The sequence below is a fragment of the Paroedura picta genome, chromosome 6, assembly GCF_049243985.1.
Source record: "Paroedura picta isolate Pp20150507F chromosome 6, Ppicta_v3.0, whole genome shotgun sequence".
In the NCBI taxonomy this organism is placed as follows: domain Eukaryota; kingdom Metazoa; phylum Chordata; class Lepidosauria; order Squamata; family Gekkonidae; genus Paroedura; species Paroedura picta.
In genome coordinates this window covers 49,097,290-49,115,925 of record NC_135374.1, presented here as the reverse complement: position 1 = coordinate 49,115,925, position 18,636 = coordinate 49,097,290, and the positions used below count along the sequence as shown (strand labels likewise).

Here is an 18,636-nt window from a genome sequence, read left to right as displayed (position 1 = left end):
CCGTTGAGCATGCAATGGTCTGTTCAAAACATGACCTCCATGATGCCCAATGGCTCAGGGTGCTCACCTAAATGAGCAACTTCCAGTACCCTAAAGAGATGAGGCATAGAGAATCCTAGTATCTGTTACCATATATTTAACTTTAATATACATTTTAATGTTATTTGGTACCATATTTAATAACATATATTTTGGATCCAGCAAAAATTTAATTTTTAATATTTTTTGCAGTTCATCATGAATCATAATCCAATATTTCCTCCCACTTTCTGGCAGGTCCACCACATATGATAGAATAATGCATTTTTGTGCGAACTCTGGGGAATGGTAGAGGACAGGAATAGACTCCGGGGAATGGTAGAGGACAGGAATACCTGGAGGATCATTGTCCATGGGGTCGCAATGGGTTGGACATGACTTCAAACCTAACAACAACACCAACAAAATTCTTACATTTCCAACTATTACTATTATATCTCTTATTCTTGCAATATCTTGGGGGGTAATGTACTATCTAAAACAGTGGTTCTCAACCTGGGGATCGGGACCCCTTGGGGGGTCAAAGGACCCTTTCACAGGAGTTGCGGCCGGGCAAGCAGCCTGGCCAGGGGGGGCTCCATCTACACAACAGCCTTGCAGGGTAAGTTGAGATAAAGTGTTCAACTGTCTGGAGCAGTGGAAAAGAGCGAGATCGGTATGGTGGCAGAACTGAACAAGAGGCAGAACTGAACTGAGAAACCCCGGAAAAAAAAAACAATTTGTATATAATAATGGATCTTCACGCCATTGGTCAGTTTTCATTTAATTTCTGTGAAAGAATACTTGCAAAATTTTATGGTTGGGGCTCACCACAACATGAGGAACTGTATTAAAGGGTCACGGCATTAGGAAGGTTGAGAACCACTGATCTTAAAGCATTTTATACCAATTTTATTTTAACATCAATCAGTAAATTTTTACTCATTAACCCCAAATCTCTCCCAAGATGGGAAAAAAAGAATTATTACCAGATATTATGGATTAAGAAGAAATTAAGAAGAAAATGGAATTTAGTACTGGGCTATATTGAATAGTAGAAATCGAGATGAAAATAAACAAGTGATCTGCAATCTGTATATGCTAACTATGGGAAAAACAGTTTCAACAATGGCATACAGTGTGAGTACAAATAATAAATAAAAATCCACTATGTATGCAAGGCCAATAAAATGCTCATAAATACTGACAATATTAATGAAAATTTATATATCAAAAAGCCATCAATTCATATTTAACATATAAAGTCAATACAATGATTCAAGTGATAGGTGCAAATCAATGCAAAACAGCTTTTTCTTTTTCTGGCACAGTGTCTCACAACATGGGACCATGCCCAGCTTACTGGCTTTTTAAAACTTGCAATTGTTGCATATTAGACTTGCAAAAACCTGACAGTATTCTTAAACTTGCAGATACTTAAATGATATCAGATATTTGACAGAAATTCCAGATATTTCCTGTTTCACTGATGCTACTTCATATGTCTAAAACATCACCCAGTCATCATAATAACTTGGTAAACATTATAATGATTTTGTGGCCAGCAAGCCTTCCTTTTCTGCTTTCCGTTTTTTTTAAACTCAGAAATACCATTGTAATGCTATCACCCCCTTAAAAAAGCAGGCTTGTAGTCTTGTAGTCTTACATAGCAGTATTATGATGTTATAATGTCATAACTCAGTTTTTTAGAAATATTGCATTTGGGACACTTTGTGGGGAAGCAATCAGCAGCATAGAATGGTGGGATTAAGGGATGCAACAAAAATCAAAGTGCAAGAGACGTCTTTTTTTTAAAGGCAGATTTTTTGAAATGGAGAAAGGGGGCAACAGGGAGGGGGAGGGAGAGTGGTGACAAGGAAGGGTGTGTTATCAAACAAAGTATGGCAGGCATGGGGGGGGGAACCTGATTACACACATTTCCCCATTTGGCAGCCCAAATTATCTCCCATTAGTCCCCACTTTAAAAAATGAAAACCAGTTTTCTGGGGATTCCTTTGTTGCGGGGCAAATTCAGTGCAGAAACGGACAAAAAACTCAACCCATTAAAATACAAATCTGAACAATATTCGTAGTACAGAAATAGGCCATGCATGGCATAACTAATAAATAAAATGCTTGTTACTTAAGAAGTTAGCTTCATTTGGTGTGCAGTATGCTAAATAGGCTCTTCTTTCTATACTAAATATGGAAGAAATAAATATTGCATTAAATATTATTTTAACAAGGTGCAGCCCTTGTAATCAAACCCTATTATAATCAATGGTCCTTTCCCCATAACACATGGACCTGTTAATCCATATCAGACCCAGGGTTGGCCTGTGCAGCTGCTCTTTGGATCTCAAATTAGCATCTTGAGTTATAGTCTCCTGCATTAGCCATTGCTCTTCAATTAATCAGACATTAATAAGCCTGGTACTCTCCCATAGGCCCTGAAATCTTTTCCTTTAAGAATTTCCTTCACCTTCCAGGGCTATACCCCCAAACCTCCAGGAATTTCCATACTCAGCACTGACCACCCTAGAACAGCCCCGAATGGATGGCCAATACATGGGGCTGGGTTAGGCCTCTCACCTGCCTGCCTGCCAATGTCTGGAGCAGCTGAACAAGGCCACTCCTGTCTCATACTACTAGATGAGATGGCTTTCCCTAGCCACCATTGTGAATCCTCCCACACACACACCATGGTATCTTTGAGGAGCCATCGCAATTCCACATGGGACCGCGGTACTGCAGTTGGGAAACCCTGACAGAATCTGTGCATGAGAAGTTACTAGATTCAGTTTCTGGTATCTGCAAATCTTGAAGATGCATGGTGTCTTCAGATCACTGAATCTCTTAAGTGTTCATTTAACCTTTAGCCTTAGTGTCATGGAAACCTGTAGTCATCTTTCACCCAGAATACTCTTGAAAATGAAGATTCCTTCTGGCTAGAAGACTCTCAATTACTTTATTGATCAGCCATGTTTAGGGGATTATGATCTACTTATCTGATATCTTTAAAAGAGGTGGGTGGGTGCGGTTCAAAAAGCAACACAGCAACCTATCTCACAACCTACAAATTTACAAATAATTGAAGTTAAATAGTCATCTAACATAGGTTGATCCTTTTTAAAAAGCTAAATGGCTAACTGTTCAGTTAGTATCTCAGTCTTAAATCAGCTATTCCAAATATCTTAACTGGGGACAATCCTGTTCTTTCTTTAAAAAAAAATACATGTAAGGAAGAATTATCACTCTGGTACTTCAGAGCATTTTGTTGGTTGCTAAATATATAAGAAGATTTCCTATAGCATTTTAACATTGCCATCCAAAGACTGAGCAGAGTCTGTACTTTTTAAGGCCATTTAAGTCAATGGCCTTAGAATGGTAAGGATTTGTGTGTGACATATAACTTACCTCTCCCTCACTATTTTCTCTTTCCCTTCCTTCAACCCCCCTTTTCTTGCTTCCTTCTCTTGTTCCCACCCAGCCTATGTTTCTTAGACTTCCATCTTCAGCTTTCCCTTTCTTCCACCCCTTAGCAATTTCTATTTAGGGAAACTACAGCCCACTTGTATGAAATCAGGTCCACTTGCCTTGGTAGAAAGTTTTCAAGGACTTGTGAGAGGGTACCTCTATTTCCCCTTATAGCCCTCTCAGCATTATTTCCCTTTTCCTTTTTCCTGGCAGCCACCATATCCTCTGCATTTGCTGTGCCTGATTCTTTCCTTTTCAGCCATTCACCAAACTACTGTTTACCTGCCTCCCAACTTCACCTATATTTATTATTTATTTGCAACATTTATATTTCACCCTTCTCCACAGTGGAAACCTAAGCCACTGATATTATTCTCCTTTCCTTCTTATTATCCTCACAACAACAACCTTTGAGGTAGGGTAGGCTGAAAATATGTGACCCAGTAAACTTGAATAGCAAAATGGGAATCAGAACCTAGGTTTCTCAGACCCTACTCTAAAGCTCTAACTGCTATACCACACTGTATTTTATACAGTGGTTACTATTGAACAGTTGTATAGCAAGCAGCCAGGCTTAGTTGTGTCATGCAAATCAGTAGGTTTGCGGTAAAAATCAGAGGTTGCGGTAAAAGGGACAGGGTGCCAACCTTCAGGTGGGACCTGAAGATCTCAGAATTATCATTAGTCTATAGATGTCAAAGATCTATTCCCCTGGGGAAAAATTACTGCTTTGGAATATGGACTCTATGCATTACAGCCTGCTGAGCTCCCTCTAAATCAAAATTTTCAGGACTTTTCCAACCTGAATCTGACAACCCTCATCAGGCCAGACCTCAAAGCCAAAGCAATCCTAGAAAGGATCCTTTCCTCTGCTCCTGCCGTTTTATTCAGAAACCCAGCCTGGTAAGCTATGGTGCCTAGCACCAGGCCCTGAGTGCTTCTGTTTCTTAAAGCACAGGCATTCCTTTTATGATTTTTTTTGGGAGGGGGGGTTGAACTCCCAAAGTGTTTGTGTGTGTTTTAGATTTCAAATGTTCTCATTTCCTCTCCTTCGCATCCTCATAGCCTCTCCCCCTTTCCTGGTTCTTCTGTCTTCCCCGCCCAACAACCAACCGTCATTTATCTGCACCTTTGTCTTCAGCATTTCTTTCCCCTACCCTCAATGACTTATGGGAGGGTCCCTAATTTTCCCCTGTATTCCCCTCCTCATACTAGTTCTTCTTTCCCTCTTGGAATCTTCCCTTTACCTGCTTCATTCTTTCCTTCTCAGCTAGTCACCAACCTACCTTTTGTCTGCCTCCCATCTTCAGCTATATTTATTATTTAGTTGCTTCATTTATAACCCACCTTTCTTCACAGTGTGAACCAAAGCATCTTTCATTATTCCATTCTCTTCCTTTTCAATTGCACACCAACCCTGTAAGATAGGTTCGACTGAAAGTATATGACTCGTTTAAAATCACCCAGTGAGCTTCCACAGGAAGATGGGGATTTGAACTGACTTCACTGTTAAAATATATGATAAAATCTCTGCTTAGGATGCCACTGCATATTGCCACTCATGGCCTAAGGAAGTACTGGTTTATCAATGTTATGAATATTAAACACCTGGGATATTAGAAGTCAGACAGAAACAGTAATTTCAGTAAGGCTTATTTTAATGTTTTCCTGTCTAATGCCCAATTCAAATATTATTTTTCAATACTTGTTTAATTTGGTTGCTATTTTGGAATATTTTCATTCCAATTCTGATGAGAATAGATACTAAGTAACTGGGGCATATGACAATAGATGTAGTTGTGTTAACATCAAAAAGCAACATAATTTCATTTCTATAACCTAATGTTTGAATTTTTAGTCATAAACAAGTTATCTGGGAAGAAGAGCTATTTTTGCCTGCTTAACAGATGGCACAGGGTACAGGAAATAACAGAACGATATATGAAAATTTGTTCTTGCAAGAAAAGCGAGTATGAGCATCTACTTTATATGATAACAGAATGGAGTACGTATGCAGCTATACATTCACAAGTCACAGAATCATTTATAAAGTAGTTCAAGCATACAAATGTACAGATTTAAGGAAAAGATCAGGGTTCAAGTTTCAAAATGTGATGAAAGGATTTAATGTGTAAGTGCTTAGACAATGATTACATTTGAATTGTTCCACATGAGCAGCTCAGTCAATTAACTGATTGAAAAGTTGGGGATTTTTGTGTCCTGTTTATATAATATTTCTCTTGATGAACTCATTGAGAATGAATGCAAGAAAAAGTATGCATTATTCAAAAATTAACTGTTTATACTAGAATTTGCTATTTTGATTGTGTTGTTATTCTAGTACAGTTGAAGAAACAGGCCAATAGCAGCTTGGGCTCATGTAGAAGCCTTGTGGTTGCTCAATTATTATTATTTTTTTTAATTTAAAATTTTACAATTGCACTTCATGTTCAAAAGCATTTCAGATCCATTGTATTTAAGAGACACTAACTTAAAGCTTGGGTCCAGAGAACTTCATAGTTCTCTGACAATTCATGGGATCACCTGAACAGTTGTTTCCCAAGGGTCAGGAAACCATTGGGATCAACTCAATGATCAAAACTCCAGATCAAAGCTTGAATGAGGAATCTGCATGAATCAATCATGCTTGTGTGAGCCAAAATGCCTTTGGATGCAACCTAGTAACCTAGTAAAATAAGTTTCATATTTTTTTCTATTCTGGACATTGATGGTTAGAAGAGAAGCATGATTCAATCACACCCCTGACGTCTTCAGGGTGTGATTGCAGCTCAAATCACCCTGTCTCAAATCAGCCTCTTGGAAGACTAGGGAACTGAGGTAAAAGAAATGGGACCTGAGACAGAGTGTGTTTTGAGGAAATCTATAGGATGCTTGTAAGGACCTATGAAATGACAGTGAAGTCTGGGGAAACAGATTGGGTGTTCTGTGAAGTCCCATGTCTCTCCCAGCAGCTGGGCAGTCCAGTCAGGCACCAGCTAGAGTCCAGTGGCACCATTAAGACCAACAAAGCCCTGGCTCTGGTTGAGGCCAGGGATAATCAGCAGATTGGAACTTGCTGAGCAAAGAGCTCTTCAGGGGTTGTACGTGCAGGTGTCAGGAATCAGGCTGAGCATTACAAAAAAAAAAAGGAATCAGGCTGAGCCAAGCCTGCAGAGTCCATGATAAAGACACACCCAAGATCCAATGGTCAGTTGAAATCCAAAGAGAGATTAATTAAACAGAGTCCACAGAATGCTAAAGCAAGCCAAGATCTTCCTAAGCAAAGACCTTGATAATAACAAAGAGCAATAGGCAATACAAGGCAGATATAGGGTCTTCTCCATAAGGGAGGGGCACTAAGGCATTTTGGCAGGAGAGCGAAAGGGCACCAAAGATGCCGGGGTTCACAGGATGCCAGATGGCCAGGAATCTAATCTATACTGTTACAGCTTTGTTGATACTAGGCTGTCTAAGCAAGGACACTTTGAGTGAGATTGATACAGCAACAGTGGACAACTCCCACTGGAAAGAAAGGGAGGCTTGGAGCCTGAGGACAGATTTACAGGTTTACAACCCTTGACCTTGCCAGGCTCATAGGAAACTAAACTAACAGGCATGAATTGAGGTTCATGACAGCAGGTCCCAGACTAAATAAAGCCTTGAACACCATAAACCTGATCCATAACTCAATTGGCAACCAATATAAATGTATTTATTACATTTATATACTGCCCCTGGGGGCCAATGAGAGGGTTGGCATATCATTGGAAGCATGGTCACGATCTAATGTGGTATGATATGCTTTCTAGATGTGACTCTGGCATTTGATAAATAAATAAATACAAAAGTCTGCCCATTAGGCTGTGCTTCAGTAGTTCTGTAGTTGTGTTAATGTTTCTACCTGTTGTACAAGTTCTTATGAAATCAGAACGGATTTTCAGTTTCATTACAGTTTTCTTATGTAATATTTCAACACTGATGAACATGGAGTGTTCTAACACCATTTCCATTAGCAGAGTACACCTTCCACATGCAGAAACATACCTTTGGAATCATCCAAGTGTTTGTCTTGACAGCTTTATAATCACTTGTTTATATGGAAATTAATATTTTCTTAAAATTGTTTGAAAATTGTTTACATTTCTCCAAATACCTCATAATAGTTTACACTGTGTAGTAATGAATATTATCTTAGGGACTATTTCTTGTATTGCAGCATTTTCCTGTTTTTTGTAAGATAGGTATACTATTGTGCAGAAAGGCATGACACAATAAATATGATTTGTAATGCTAGAGGATTTAGAAATAGAAATTGTAATTAATTTTATTTTTATTCAGTTCTAACAGATAGGCCTCCACCCATCATTCTCCAGGGACCTGTAAACCAGACACTGGCAATAGATGGAACAGCTCTGCTGAAGTGCAAGGTCACTGGTGACCCAATGCCTGGTATCAGCTGGTTAAAGGAGGGATTTACTCTCCTGGGCAGAGATCCTCGAATATCTATACAGGACCAAGGAACTTTGCAAATTAAGCCTCTACGAGTGAGTGTGATCTACTATAATAGCATGTTTACCATTTTGAAAGAGACTTTTTTGAATGTAATCAACTAATTATATTTGCTCTGTGAATTGTCTGTAAGCTTCTGTCGTCAAGAAAATTTTACTAATGAAATCTTCATTTGCTATTGACTTAGGAGTGCTACTTGGTGGGTAGTCCATCTAGTTATTGTAAGCTGAATGAGAGTATTATTCAGGAACATTTGTCTTTGGTTAATATGAGATATAAAATATCACTGCTTTCTTGCAGTTAAACTACAAATGGGCCTTTGAAATTTCCTGTGTACCTTTCCACCATTCCATACTAGTCCATGTATAAGGAAACCTGAATTGGTTTCTATGCTGGAATTCTCATTAGCTAGAAATCTGATTAGAGTCCCTGATTGCTTCCTTAACACTAGAATTGTTACTACAATATACAATAAATGTTTTGAAAAATTAACCTACTAGTGCACATTCTATTTCTGATAAAGAATTTTACAATGAAGCGAATAATATTCTTGAGTGCATTTCAAGTAGTTCATTGCAATCAATATTAATCATACTTTTGAAATCTGAAAACTTTAATTTAAACTACAGCTTCAAGTTCTAGTCAAATGCGAACCTTGGATGGAACTAATTTATATTGTGTAATCCACTTTGAATATCAGTGAGAAAGGCAGAACATAAATAGTATAAATAACTTTAACAACACAGTTTGCACATTAAATGCTTAACTATGTTAAGAGTGGCAAAGGGAAAAGAAAATCAGATGAGGCACATTTTCTTGAGATACGGTCTCAATTCTTATATTGCAGTTAAACAAGAGTCAAGGTCTGCACTCAAAATGCTATAATAAACTATGTATTATATATTTTAGGATGATCATACAGCTGTTGGTTGTACTATCCAAAACAGATTTATACAGTAAACCATGGTTTAACCCCTTTGTTCTTGTGACCCAACAATAGTGAGAGTCCTGCATGCATAATAGTGAGAGGCATAATAGTGCTCTCACTATTATGCCTCTCACTATTATGCATGCAGGACTCTCACTATTGTTGGGTCACATGGCCTGCATGCCAGCAGCCATGTAATAAAGAGGTGATCAGGACTGCTTCCTGGGATGCTACAGGGAGGTATGTGTAGAAGTGTGCGTTATGCAGAAACCATGATGATTTGCAATGTTTCAGGTCCTCTTTTTATTATATTGAACAAGCTATATGGCCATTTCCATACTGAGGGTTAAGCTTCCTGCTTACAAACGCAGGATAGTAAATCTCGCATTTGCAGCCCTCCTCATGGGGAAACCCTTCTCGCGTTTTCCCTGTGCCCTGTTGCAGCTTTTTGCCTCCTGATGAGGCTGGAAGGGAAAGCAACATGAACTTCTCCTTCCACTCCTTGGCTTGTCAATCAGAGCAAGCCACCAATCACAACACAGCAATTCTCTTGTGGACTGAAACCTCTCCCTCCCCAGCTCCGAAATTAATTTTTTAAAGAAATCACTTCCCCGTTGATATGCAGTAATGTCACAACACAGATGTATTTTTAATAGAAATCAACACTTTCCCATTGCTATGGAGAAATGCCAGAGCGATAAAGCATTCTCCCCCTCTTTTAGAATTCATGTTCTTTTTCACTTTATTTCTGTCTGGGTGGATTTCTGAGACCCTGAACATGATAACTGAAGCCCAAGAACATTGTGGGCCATTCCGCACTGGGATCCATGTTGCAAATTGGTTGCGGAACGAAAAATTGCCATTTTAAATAGTGGAATTTGTCATTATGCATACCTGCCTTTGTAGTGGAATCCAGTTGCGTTTCTATCGTTTCCCACAGGTTTCCGGTCTCGGCAAAAATCGCTAGCCAGGAAGCGATATTGCCGATCTGTGTCCCACCCCTGGCCGTCAAGCAGCCAATGGGCGGCCGTTACCATGCTCCCAAACAGCCCCTTTCCCTTTAAGGAAGGTTTTAAAAAAAAACACACACACACACAGACGTTGCAACGAATCTGCATTGATTCGTTGCAACGGAGAGACCCATCCAGCTAGCAGGTGGTGTTTGACCTGCTGTTTCATCGTTGCCATGCTCCCCCTGAGTGAAAAAAAATACCCCCCCCACGGGCGCGATTTTTGGCCGAAAATAGTATGAAAAATAAAGGGAAAATAAACCAGCAAATGGGCCTCTGTATTGCTTGTGCTTGGTGACTTTAAACAGAAGGACTGCAGCCGGGAAAGCCTCACTGGGTAAACAAAGGCTTGCTGGTGTGCGTTGATCTCCGCTCGCTTGGAGAAAAAAAAATGGTGATCGCTTTGCCGGAAGATCAGAGGAGAGAGCCAGGGGGAGGGACTTTGCAGAAACCGCAACAATGGTAACGCACAGAACTTTTCCGCTAGTGTTGCAGATTGGTTGCAGGAGTGTAGCGCTTTCCGGAGGGTGAATCCACTTTCTGGGATTTCCCTGAAAGCGCTACAACGAAGCGCTTTTTGCAGATCGGTTTCAGGAGTGTTGCAGATTGTCAACAACGTTGTGCATAATGGCAAAACTGTAGCGATTTCAATTTGTAACCATTGTGCTATTTTGGACGAGTGTGGAATGGCCCTGTGTGTTAATGTTTGGCTTTAAAACAAGGTGCTCAGACCCCTGTATGATCAAGAGAGGGCAACCAGATCACCCCCCCCCCTCGTTTCCCATCTCATTTCCCATCTTCAGAAAACACAAAAGGGCTTGTGGTTTTACCTGCCTGATCCAAAAGGCCATGGACACTTTAAAGAATATTTTATTTCACCTTCAACAATATAGGGCTGTTTTTGCCTGCCAAGGTTGTTAGAAGGCTGGGCAGGAAACTGAAGCCCAAAAAGACATTTTGTGCTAATGGTTGGCTTTAAAACAAGGTGCTCAGACCCAGTATGATTGAGAGAAGGCAGCCAGATCACACACCCCCTTTACCAGCTCATTCCCCACCTCCAGAAAACACAAAAGGGGTTGTGTTTTGCCTGCCTGATCCCAAAAAGGCCATGGACACTTTAAATAATATTTTATTTCACCTTCAACAATGTAGGTTTGCAGTTGCATTGCAACATGGACCGGGCCATTAAAAAAAAATTTGGAGCAGGAAATGGAGAGGGAAGGGTGGGTTCAAGGGCGGGATGAAGCTATCGAGACTATTGTGGTCTTATCCCTGGTTGCTCACCAGTGGTTTGCGCAATTTAAGGTGGTAAATTCAATTTTCTGGATTCCCAAAATCATTACTTAAAAACGGCCAAATTGCGACCCAGCTACTGGACAGCCTCAGGATGTTGGTGGCATCATTTTCCTTGTGCATATATGGCCTATGTATACAAAAAATGGTTTATCAGGATCAATTAATACAATCAGTTTTATGATTTCCCAGTCTTCTCCATGAGAAGAAACGGTGAATGAATCCATTTTTATACTTGCTGTTTACCAAGTGCTAGAAGGATTCTTAATTCTTTTAAAAGTGGATGCTATAGAAAATAATATTAGTGATTTTATCATATTGCAGTGGAAAATAAGAGAATTATGTCATATTTTGTGTTTGAGTATGTCACACATTATGATGTGTTACCTATATATGGTGTCTTGTTGGCAGATGTTGTTAGCTAGTTTCAGAGGTCTAGATAGAATGCAAAGACAAAGACAGATACAGCAATATGGCTCAGAATATTAAATATAGATACTATATGCACAGTTAAAATTTTAGTACAATTGCTATTTAGTTGTCTTAGTAGTTATGCTAACATTTAGTTTTATTATTGTTCCTATTGTCCCTTCCCCAGCTTATAAACAAACAGCTGCAGTATACAAAAATAAAAGGCTATTTTCTTGCCTGCCACTATTTCATCAGTGCCTGTAAATGAATTGTTAACCTCCTTGGAACAAAATGGAATTTATTAAAAAATGTATGCTAGCTTTCCTTGAGTAAACAATTTATCCTCCCTCTCAAGGCTAAAGGGAGGTTTAGGCCATGAAGGTTAATGCATTTTTACTGTAGAACTGCTTTAAAGAATGTGCTTGAATAGTCAAGATTCCCTAGTCATGTTAGAAAGAAGCAATTAAAGATGTAAGCATGATGATTTCAAATGAAGTTTCACTGGTGAGTCGAGAACTCGTGACATACTGGTCTGTGTCCAACTTTACAAATAGACCAGTGTGTTCAGTTATATATGTCTAGCAATGGTTTTATTAGGCATACTTTAATAATAGACTAAAAATTAAAAAAAATAATAATAAGGAATTTCTACATTTTGAAGGAAGCTTCAAAATGCAGAAATTTTATTGATCTTTGGATGGCTCATTTATATGTAAAACTCTTCCTCAAAAATATTTGCCTAATCTATAATACAGCTGAGTTCATGTTCAATTTGTTGAACCTGGAAAAACCAGAGAGGATGATAAATTGATTAAACAAATGTATGCATGTTAAGGAATATGAAAGGCTAATAATTTCCCTTTTAAAATCTTATAGATTAAGGTTATGTCCTGAAACCACTCTAATTTGATTGGATAGCGAAAGTTTAAAGGCTGGGGAAGGGGAGCCGCAGCATATTCCTGTGACCCAGCTTTTCTCAACTTTTTTTACTGTTGAAAAATCACTGAAACATATTTTAGGCTTCAAGAACCCCCCAGAAGCGGTACGATCATGCAGAATATGGTTAGAATTACAGATGTGAACATGCCCACCCATCATTGGCCATGGGAAGGTGGGATTCAACAAGACCATATATGGTCATATCATATGATAAATGTTTAACAAATTTTAAAAATATATTAAAATTAATTAACTTCCACCCATTTGGGAAACCCTCCAAGAGCCATTAAGAAACCCCAAAGATTCATGAAGCCCTGGCTGAAAAAGCTGGCTGTAACCCTTAAACTGATGTTAGGGAAACAGAATCTTAAATCACTGGATTCAGTTATGGTGGTTTCCAACTCCTATAAATTAGAGTTCAGTAAATGGTCATCTTTATTCATCCAAAATATCTTTTTCTTTACTAACTTCATGGCCAATTAATCGAATCATTCATTGCATAGTTATTTGATGTTTTTAAGTGTCTGGAATTTTTCTGTGCTGTAATCAAGATTAGCTTTTGATAATAAAATGTCATGACCTGTAGTAGAGATTAGAAGCTTGCTTGTGGGTCCACATTCCAGATAATAGATTAAGAACATAAGAGAAACTATATTGGATCAGGCAATGGCCCATCTAGTTGAACATTCTATATCATACAGTGGTCAAAAATCAAGTGCCTTCAGGAAGTCCATCAGTGGAGCTAGAGCTCCAGACACCTTCCCACTGTTGCCCTCTAAATACCAAGAATACAAAGCATCACTGCCACAGACATAGTCTTCTATCTGTATATCATGTCTAATGGCCACTACTCCATATATTTATTTAGGCCTTTCTTGAAGCTGTCTATGCTGTAGCTGCCACCACTTCCTGCCCAGTGAATTCCATGTGTTCATTACTGTTTAGGTAAAGAAGTACTTTTATCTATTTGAAACCTGCTCATTAATTTCATTGAGTACCCATGAGTTCTCATATCAGGGAGAAAAGTAGTTCTTTCCCTACTTTCTATATTCCTGCATAATTTTCTAAACCTCTATCGTCACCCTTCAATTGTCATTTCTCCAAGCAAAAGAGCCCTAACCTCTAATCTTTCTTCGGGAAGGTGTTCCATCCCCTTAATAATTTTATTTACCTTATTCTGCACCTTTTCCAATGCTATAATATGTTTTTTTGAGGTGTGGTGACCAGAACTGTACACAGTATTCCAAATGAGGCCTCACCGTAGATGTATACAGGGACATTATGATACTGGCTGATTTGTAATACCCCTCCTAATAATCTCTGGAATATCTTTTGTATTTTTTATTGCAGACACATACTGAGCTGGCATCTGTAGTGAGTTATCTACCATGCAGGATCACTGGTGGTCTTTAAGCAGTGGCTGGCCATATACTTATCCTAGATACTTTAGGCTGAACCTGCATTGAGCAGGAGGTAGGACTAGATGGTGGTCTGTATGGTCCCTTCTAGTTCTATGATTCTATGACTCCACAATGTCTCTCCTGGACAGTTTCTGCCAGTTTGAACCCCATCTATGTATTAGCTAGGACTTTTAGCTCCAGTGTTCAAATTTCTTTGCATGTTGAACTAATGTTGAACCTCATTTGGCATATTGATACCCACTCACCGAGCCTTGACAGATCTATCTGCCTGGTTCTCACAACCCTGAACAACTTGGAGTCATCCACAGACTTAGCCACTTCACTGCTTACTTCCAATTCCAAATAATTAAAAAACAAGTTGAAAAACACCCCACTGCTTATTGCAGACCTCAGTGAAAACTGCTCATTCACTTTTTCCTGTTAATTAACTAGTTTTTAATCCACAAGATAACTTGTTCTTGTATCCTATGTCTGCTGAATTTATTTAGGAGTCTTTGATGAGGAACTTTATCAAACTCTTTCTGGGAGTCTAGGTAAACAACATAGACTGGGTCACCCTTGTCCACATGGTTTTTTATTCCCTCAAAAAAGGCTAAAAGGTTTGTGAGAAAAGATCTTCCCTTACAGAATCTATGCTGAGTTTTCCTCATCAATGTGCCTTCTAATTCTATCTTGAGATATGTTCTGGATTACTGGAGATGTGTTCTGTTTTGTGAACAACTGTTTTAATTCTTCAGGAGAGCATACTTCACAATCTTGCAATATGCTTTACCATACCCCCTTCTAATATTTCATGGATATGCGTTTTATACATCATTCTACTAAAACTGATCATTTACTAAATTGTGTTTAAATATAAGTAAAAACATTAAAATCCACTTTCAAAGCAGTTATAGAAAAATCTTCTGTCCTATACATCTAGGCAGTGAATTTTTTTTGTTAGGTTTTGAATCAGAAGATATAACATAATTATTGTTGAGTTTCATACTTTTGTACAATATCAGTATTTATATCATTTGTAACCTATAGTCTTAAAATGATTGGACTATGGAGCAAACATATAACTGAAGGCTCTCGCAATTTGTTGTTGGCCCCACCCATCAAGCAGGTCACACCCTGGATCTTATTTTCGGCGCAGGTTTGGATGTGGATCTGGTCACAACAACAGCCGTGCCATGGTCAGACCACTATGCTCTAAAGGCTCGGCTAAGGCTCCCACCACCTCCTCAGTTGGGCGCCGAGCGAATTTTAGCTCGCCCGCGGAGACTTATGGATCCAATAGGATTCCTGAATGCTCTGCGGGAACCAATGCCTCCCGGCACTTCTCTCAATGGCCTGGTCAATGACTGGCATAACAGACTGCTGACTGCCATTGATGAGATAGCTCCCCGACGCCCTCTCCAGCCCCGTCTCAAGCGAGCCCCCTGGTACACCGAGGAGCTTCGTGACAAGAAACGGGAACTGAGACGGCTAGAGCGAGTTTGGAGGAAGACTCGTGACGAAGCCTCGAGAACATCTTATAGAATGCAGATGAAAGCCTATGAGATGGCGGTGAAGTCAGTAAAACGCAATTTTTACTCGGCTACCATCGCATCTGCAGACTCACGCCCAGCTCAATTGTTTAAGGTAGTTCGATCCCTCACTGCCCTGATTGAAGGGCAACAAAACAGTAGCCAATTGGACATCAGCTGTGAGGCATTTGCGAGTCATTTTGCGGACAAAATCTCGACACTCCGCCACGACCTTCCTCCAACGTTAGATACAAAAAGTGAACTAGAGGCCCCTTGGCCGTCTTTGGAGAAAACTATGAGTAACTTCAGACGACTCACGCTGACCGAAGTGGACAGGATTCTAGCGACAACAAGACCAACTACATGCCCACTAGATCCTTGCCCATCCTGGCTCCTAAAAACAGCTGGCATAAAGATAAAGGGCCCCCTCCGGGAGATAATCAACCTATCTCTCACAACAGGAGAATTCCCGGAGGGTTTGAAAGAGGCTGTGGTACGTCCACTGTTGAAAAAAACATCTCTAAACCCACAAGAGCCTAACAACTACAGGCCCGTTTCACACTTAGCGTTTCTGGGCAAGATGATAGAAAGGGCAGTCGCAAACCAACTGATGGAATACCTGGAAGAAGCTTCGGTCCTAGACCCATCCCAGTCAGGCTTCCGGCCTGGCCATGGGGTAGAGACAGCACTAGTCGCCCTGACGGACGACCTCCGTCGCCAGTTGGATCGAGGCGGGTCGGCACTGCTGATATTATTAGACCTCTCAGCAGCGTTCGACACAGTCGATCATGAGCTTTTAGCTCGCCACCTCATCGATGCTGGAATACGAGGGACAGCCCTTCAATGGCTGATCTCCTTCCTCCAGGATCGTGGACAGAGGGTTGCAATAGGAGAGAAAACATCAGACCGCCAGCAACTTACTTGTGGAGTCCCACAAGGAGCGGTCCTCTCCCCTATCCTATTCAACATCTTCATGCGCCCTCTCGCACAACTGGTACGGAAGTTTGGGCTGGGTTGCCATCAATATGCAGATGACACCCAGCTCTTCCTCCTGATGGATGGCCGCTCTGACTCTCCCCCAGAAGCATTAGCCAGCTGCCTGGAAGCAGTGACGAGATGGCTCAAGCAGAGTCGCCTGAAGCTCAATCCTTCAAAGACGGAGGTCCTGTGGCTAGGTAGGAAGGGCCCATGCGAGGAAGCGCGCCTGCCCACCCTGGATGGCGTGCAGCTCTCTACGGCTCACTCCGCCAGGAACCTAGGCGTGATTCTGGACACCTCCCTCACAATGGAGGCCCAGATCACAAAGGTAGCACGGCTGGCATTCTACCATCTCCGCCAAGCCAAACTACTAGCGCCCTACCTGGCCCCGGAACACCTAGCCACAGTGATCCATGCGACGGTCACCTCTAGACTGGACTTTTGTAACTCGCTCTACGCAGGCCTGCCCTTAGCCCTGACCCGGAAACTACAACTAGTTCAAAATGCAGCAGCCAGGATCCTCACAGCAACACCGTGGAGGTCTCATATCCGGCCTATTCTCCATCAACTGCAATGGTTACCAGTTGAATTCCGGATCAGACTAAAGGTTCTGGTAATTACCTTCAAGGCCATACGCGGTCAGGGCCCAGTGTACCTGAGGGACCGCCTCCCCGCCTACGCCCCCAAAAGAGCTCTACGCTCTACTGCCTCCAATCAGCTAAGGATCCCTGGCCCTAAAGAAGTCCGCCTGGTCTCGACCAGGGCCAGAGCATTCTCTGTTCTGGCCCCCACCTGGTGGAATGAGCTCCCAGAGGAGATCAGGGCCCTGACGGAGCTTAAACAGTTCCACAGGGCCTGCAAAAAGGAGCTCCTCCACCAGGCATTTGGCCGAGACCAGACATAATCAATCAGCGACCAAGGGCCCCTGCTCCCCCCCCTCAGAATCCCATCAATAAGCCCTGGACCTGTTTGTATTACTATATTGTTTACTGTTATACTGTGTTGTTATTTGGTTACAATTATTAGTTATCAGTTATACATGTTCTACAGACTGTTTTATGTATTGTTTTCTGTTATAATGTAAACCGCCCTGAGCCTCCGGGGAGGGCGGTATAGAAGTATGATTAATAAATAATAAATAAATAAAATAATAAATATTATAGACTGGTAGTATGTTACTAGATACCTTTTACTATCAAAGAATGCCTAATTTTGTTCTAATGCTCATTATTTTAAAAAGAAGTTACAGAAATACTAGTTTTCTCTGTCCAGAGCATGGTTTCATAGTCATTTTGAAAATCAATAAAGTATTGTGGGTCTAATGCCTACTCTCTATATCTGTAGGAATTATTTTCTGCTCTTATCACCAATGTCAACATTTCATCTGATCTGTTTCTATCGTTAGAATAACATCAACAGCAGGATTAGGACTTCATGGGGCACCCATACTCAACCAACTGCAGCTTTTCATTGATCTTATGATAACTTATTATTAGAACAGCCATTGCTATTGACAAGTTTTCCTCAAAACTCCAAAAAATGGAGATTGAAGATAAGACAGAAAAAAATAAAAAGAAAAATGAGTCACTAATCATTATACCCACCAATATAAATTAGCTAGAATTTGATGTTAAATTTCAGAATAATTACTTCACTAGCAGAAATGGGTCAGAAATGGCAATCTATTTGTTTATCACTATCTCTACTGCAATTATACTGGTACTGGAACCAGTAAAGAAACCATTCTGCCTCACTGTCGTTGCAGCAACAGCCACTGGTACTACTAATTTTGTGGGTGTGTGATTAAGAGTGGCATGGTGTTTTGGTTAAGAGCGATGGCTTCTAATCTGGTAAACTGGGTTTGATTCTTCACTCGTTCACATGCAGCCAGCTGAATGACCTTGGTCTCATCACAGCCCTGATAGTGCTGTTCAGACTGAGCAGTCCTGTCAGAAGCTCTCTTAGCCTCACCTGCCTAACAGGTATCTGTTGCGGGTAGGAAAGGAAATTGTGAGCCACTTCGAGACTTCTTTGGGCAGTGCACTTTATTTTACACCCAATTAAGTGCAGTGCAAATTTGGAGCAATAGGCCAAATAAAAGAGGCCCCAGAGAACATTGCCCCCCCCCCAAGTCTTAATTG

The 18,636-nt window shown here is 40.6% G+C and overlaps 1 protein-coding gene across 23 annotated transcripts in view; it reads left to right on the top strand.

Moving 5' to 3' along the window:
• Positions 1 to 18,636, top strand: part of ROBO2 (roundabout guidance receptor 2) — a 1,095,356-nt gene that overhangs the window by 959,168 nt on the left and 117,552 nt on the right. For all 23 annotated transcript variants that reach the window (XM_077342393.1, XM_077342394.1, XM_077342374.1 and 20 more), the window contains one exon: positions 7,834 to 8,039. In XM_077342393.1, coding sequence (XP_077198508.1) covers positions 7,834 to 8,039 — 206 coding nt within the window. The remainder of the gene's footprint in view (positions 1 to 7,833; positions 8,040 to 18,636) is intronic.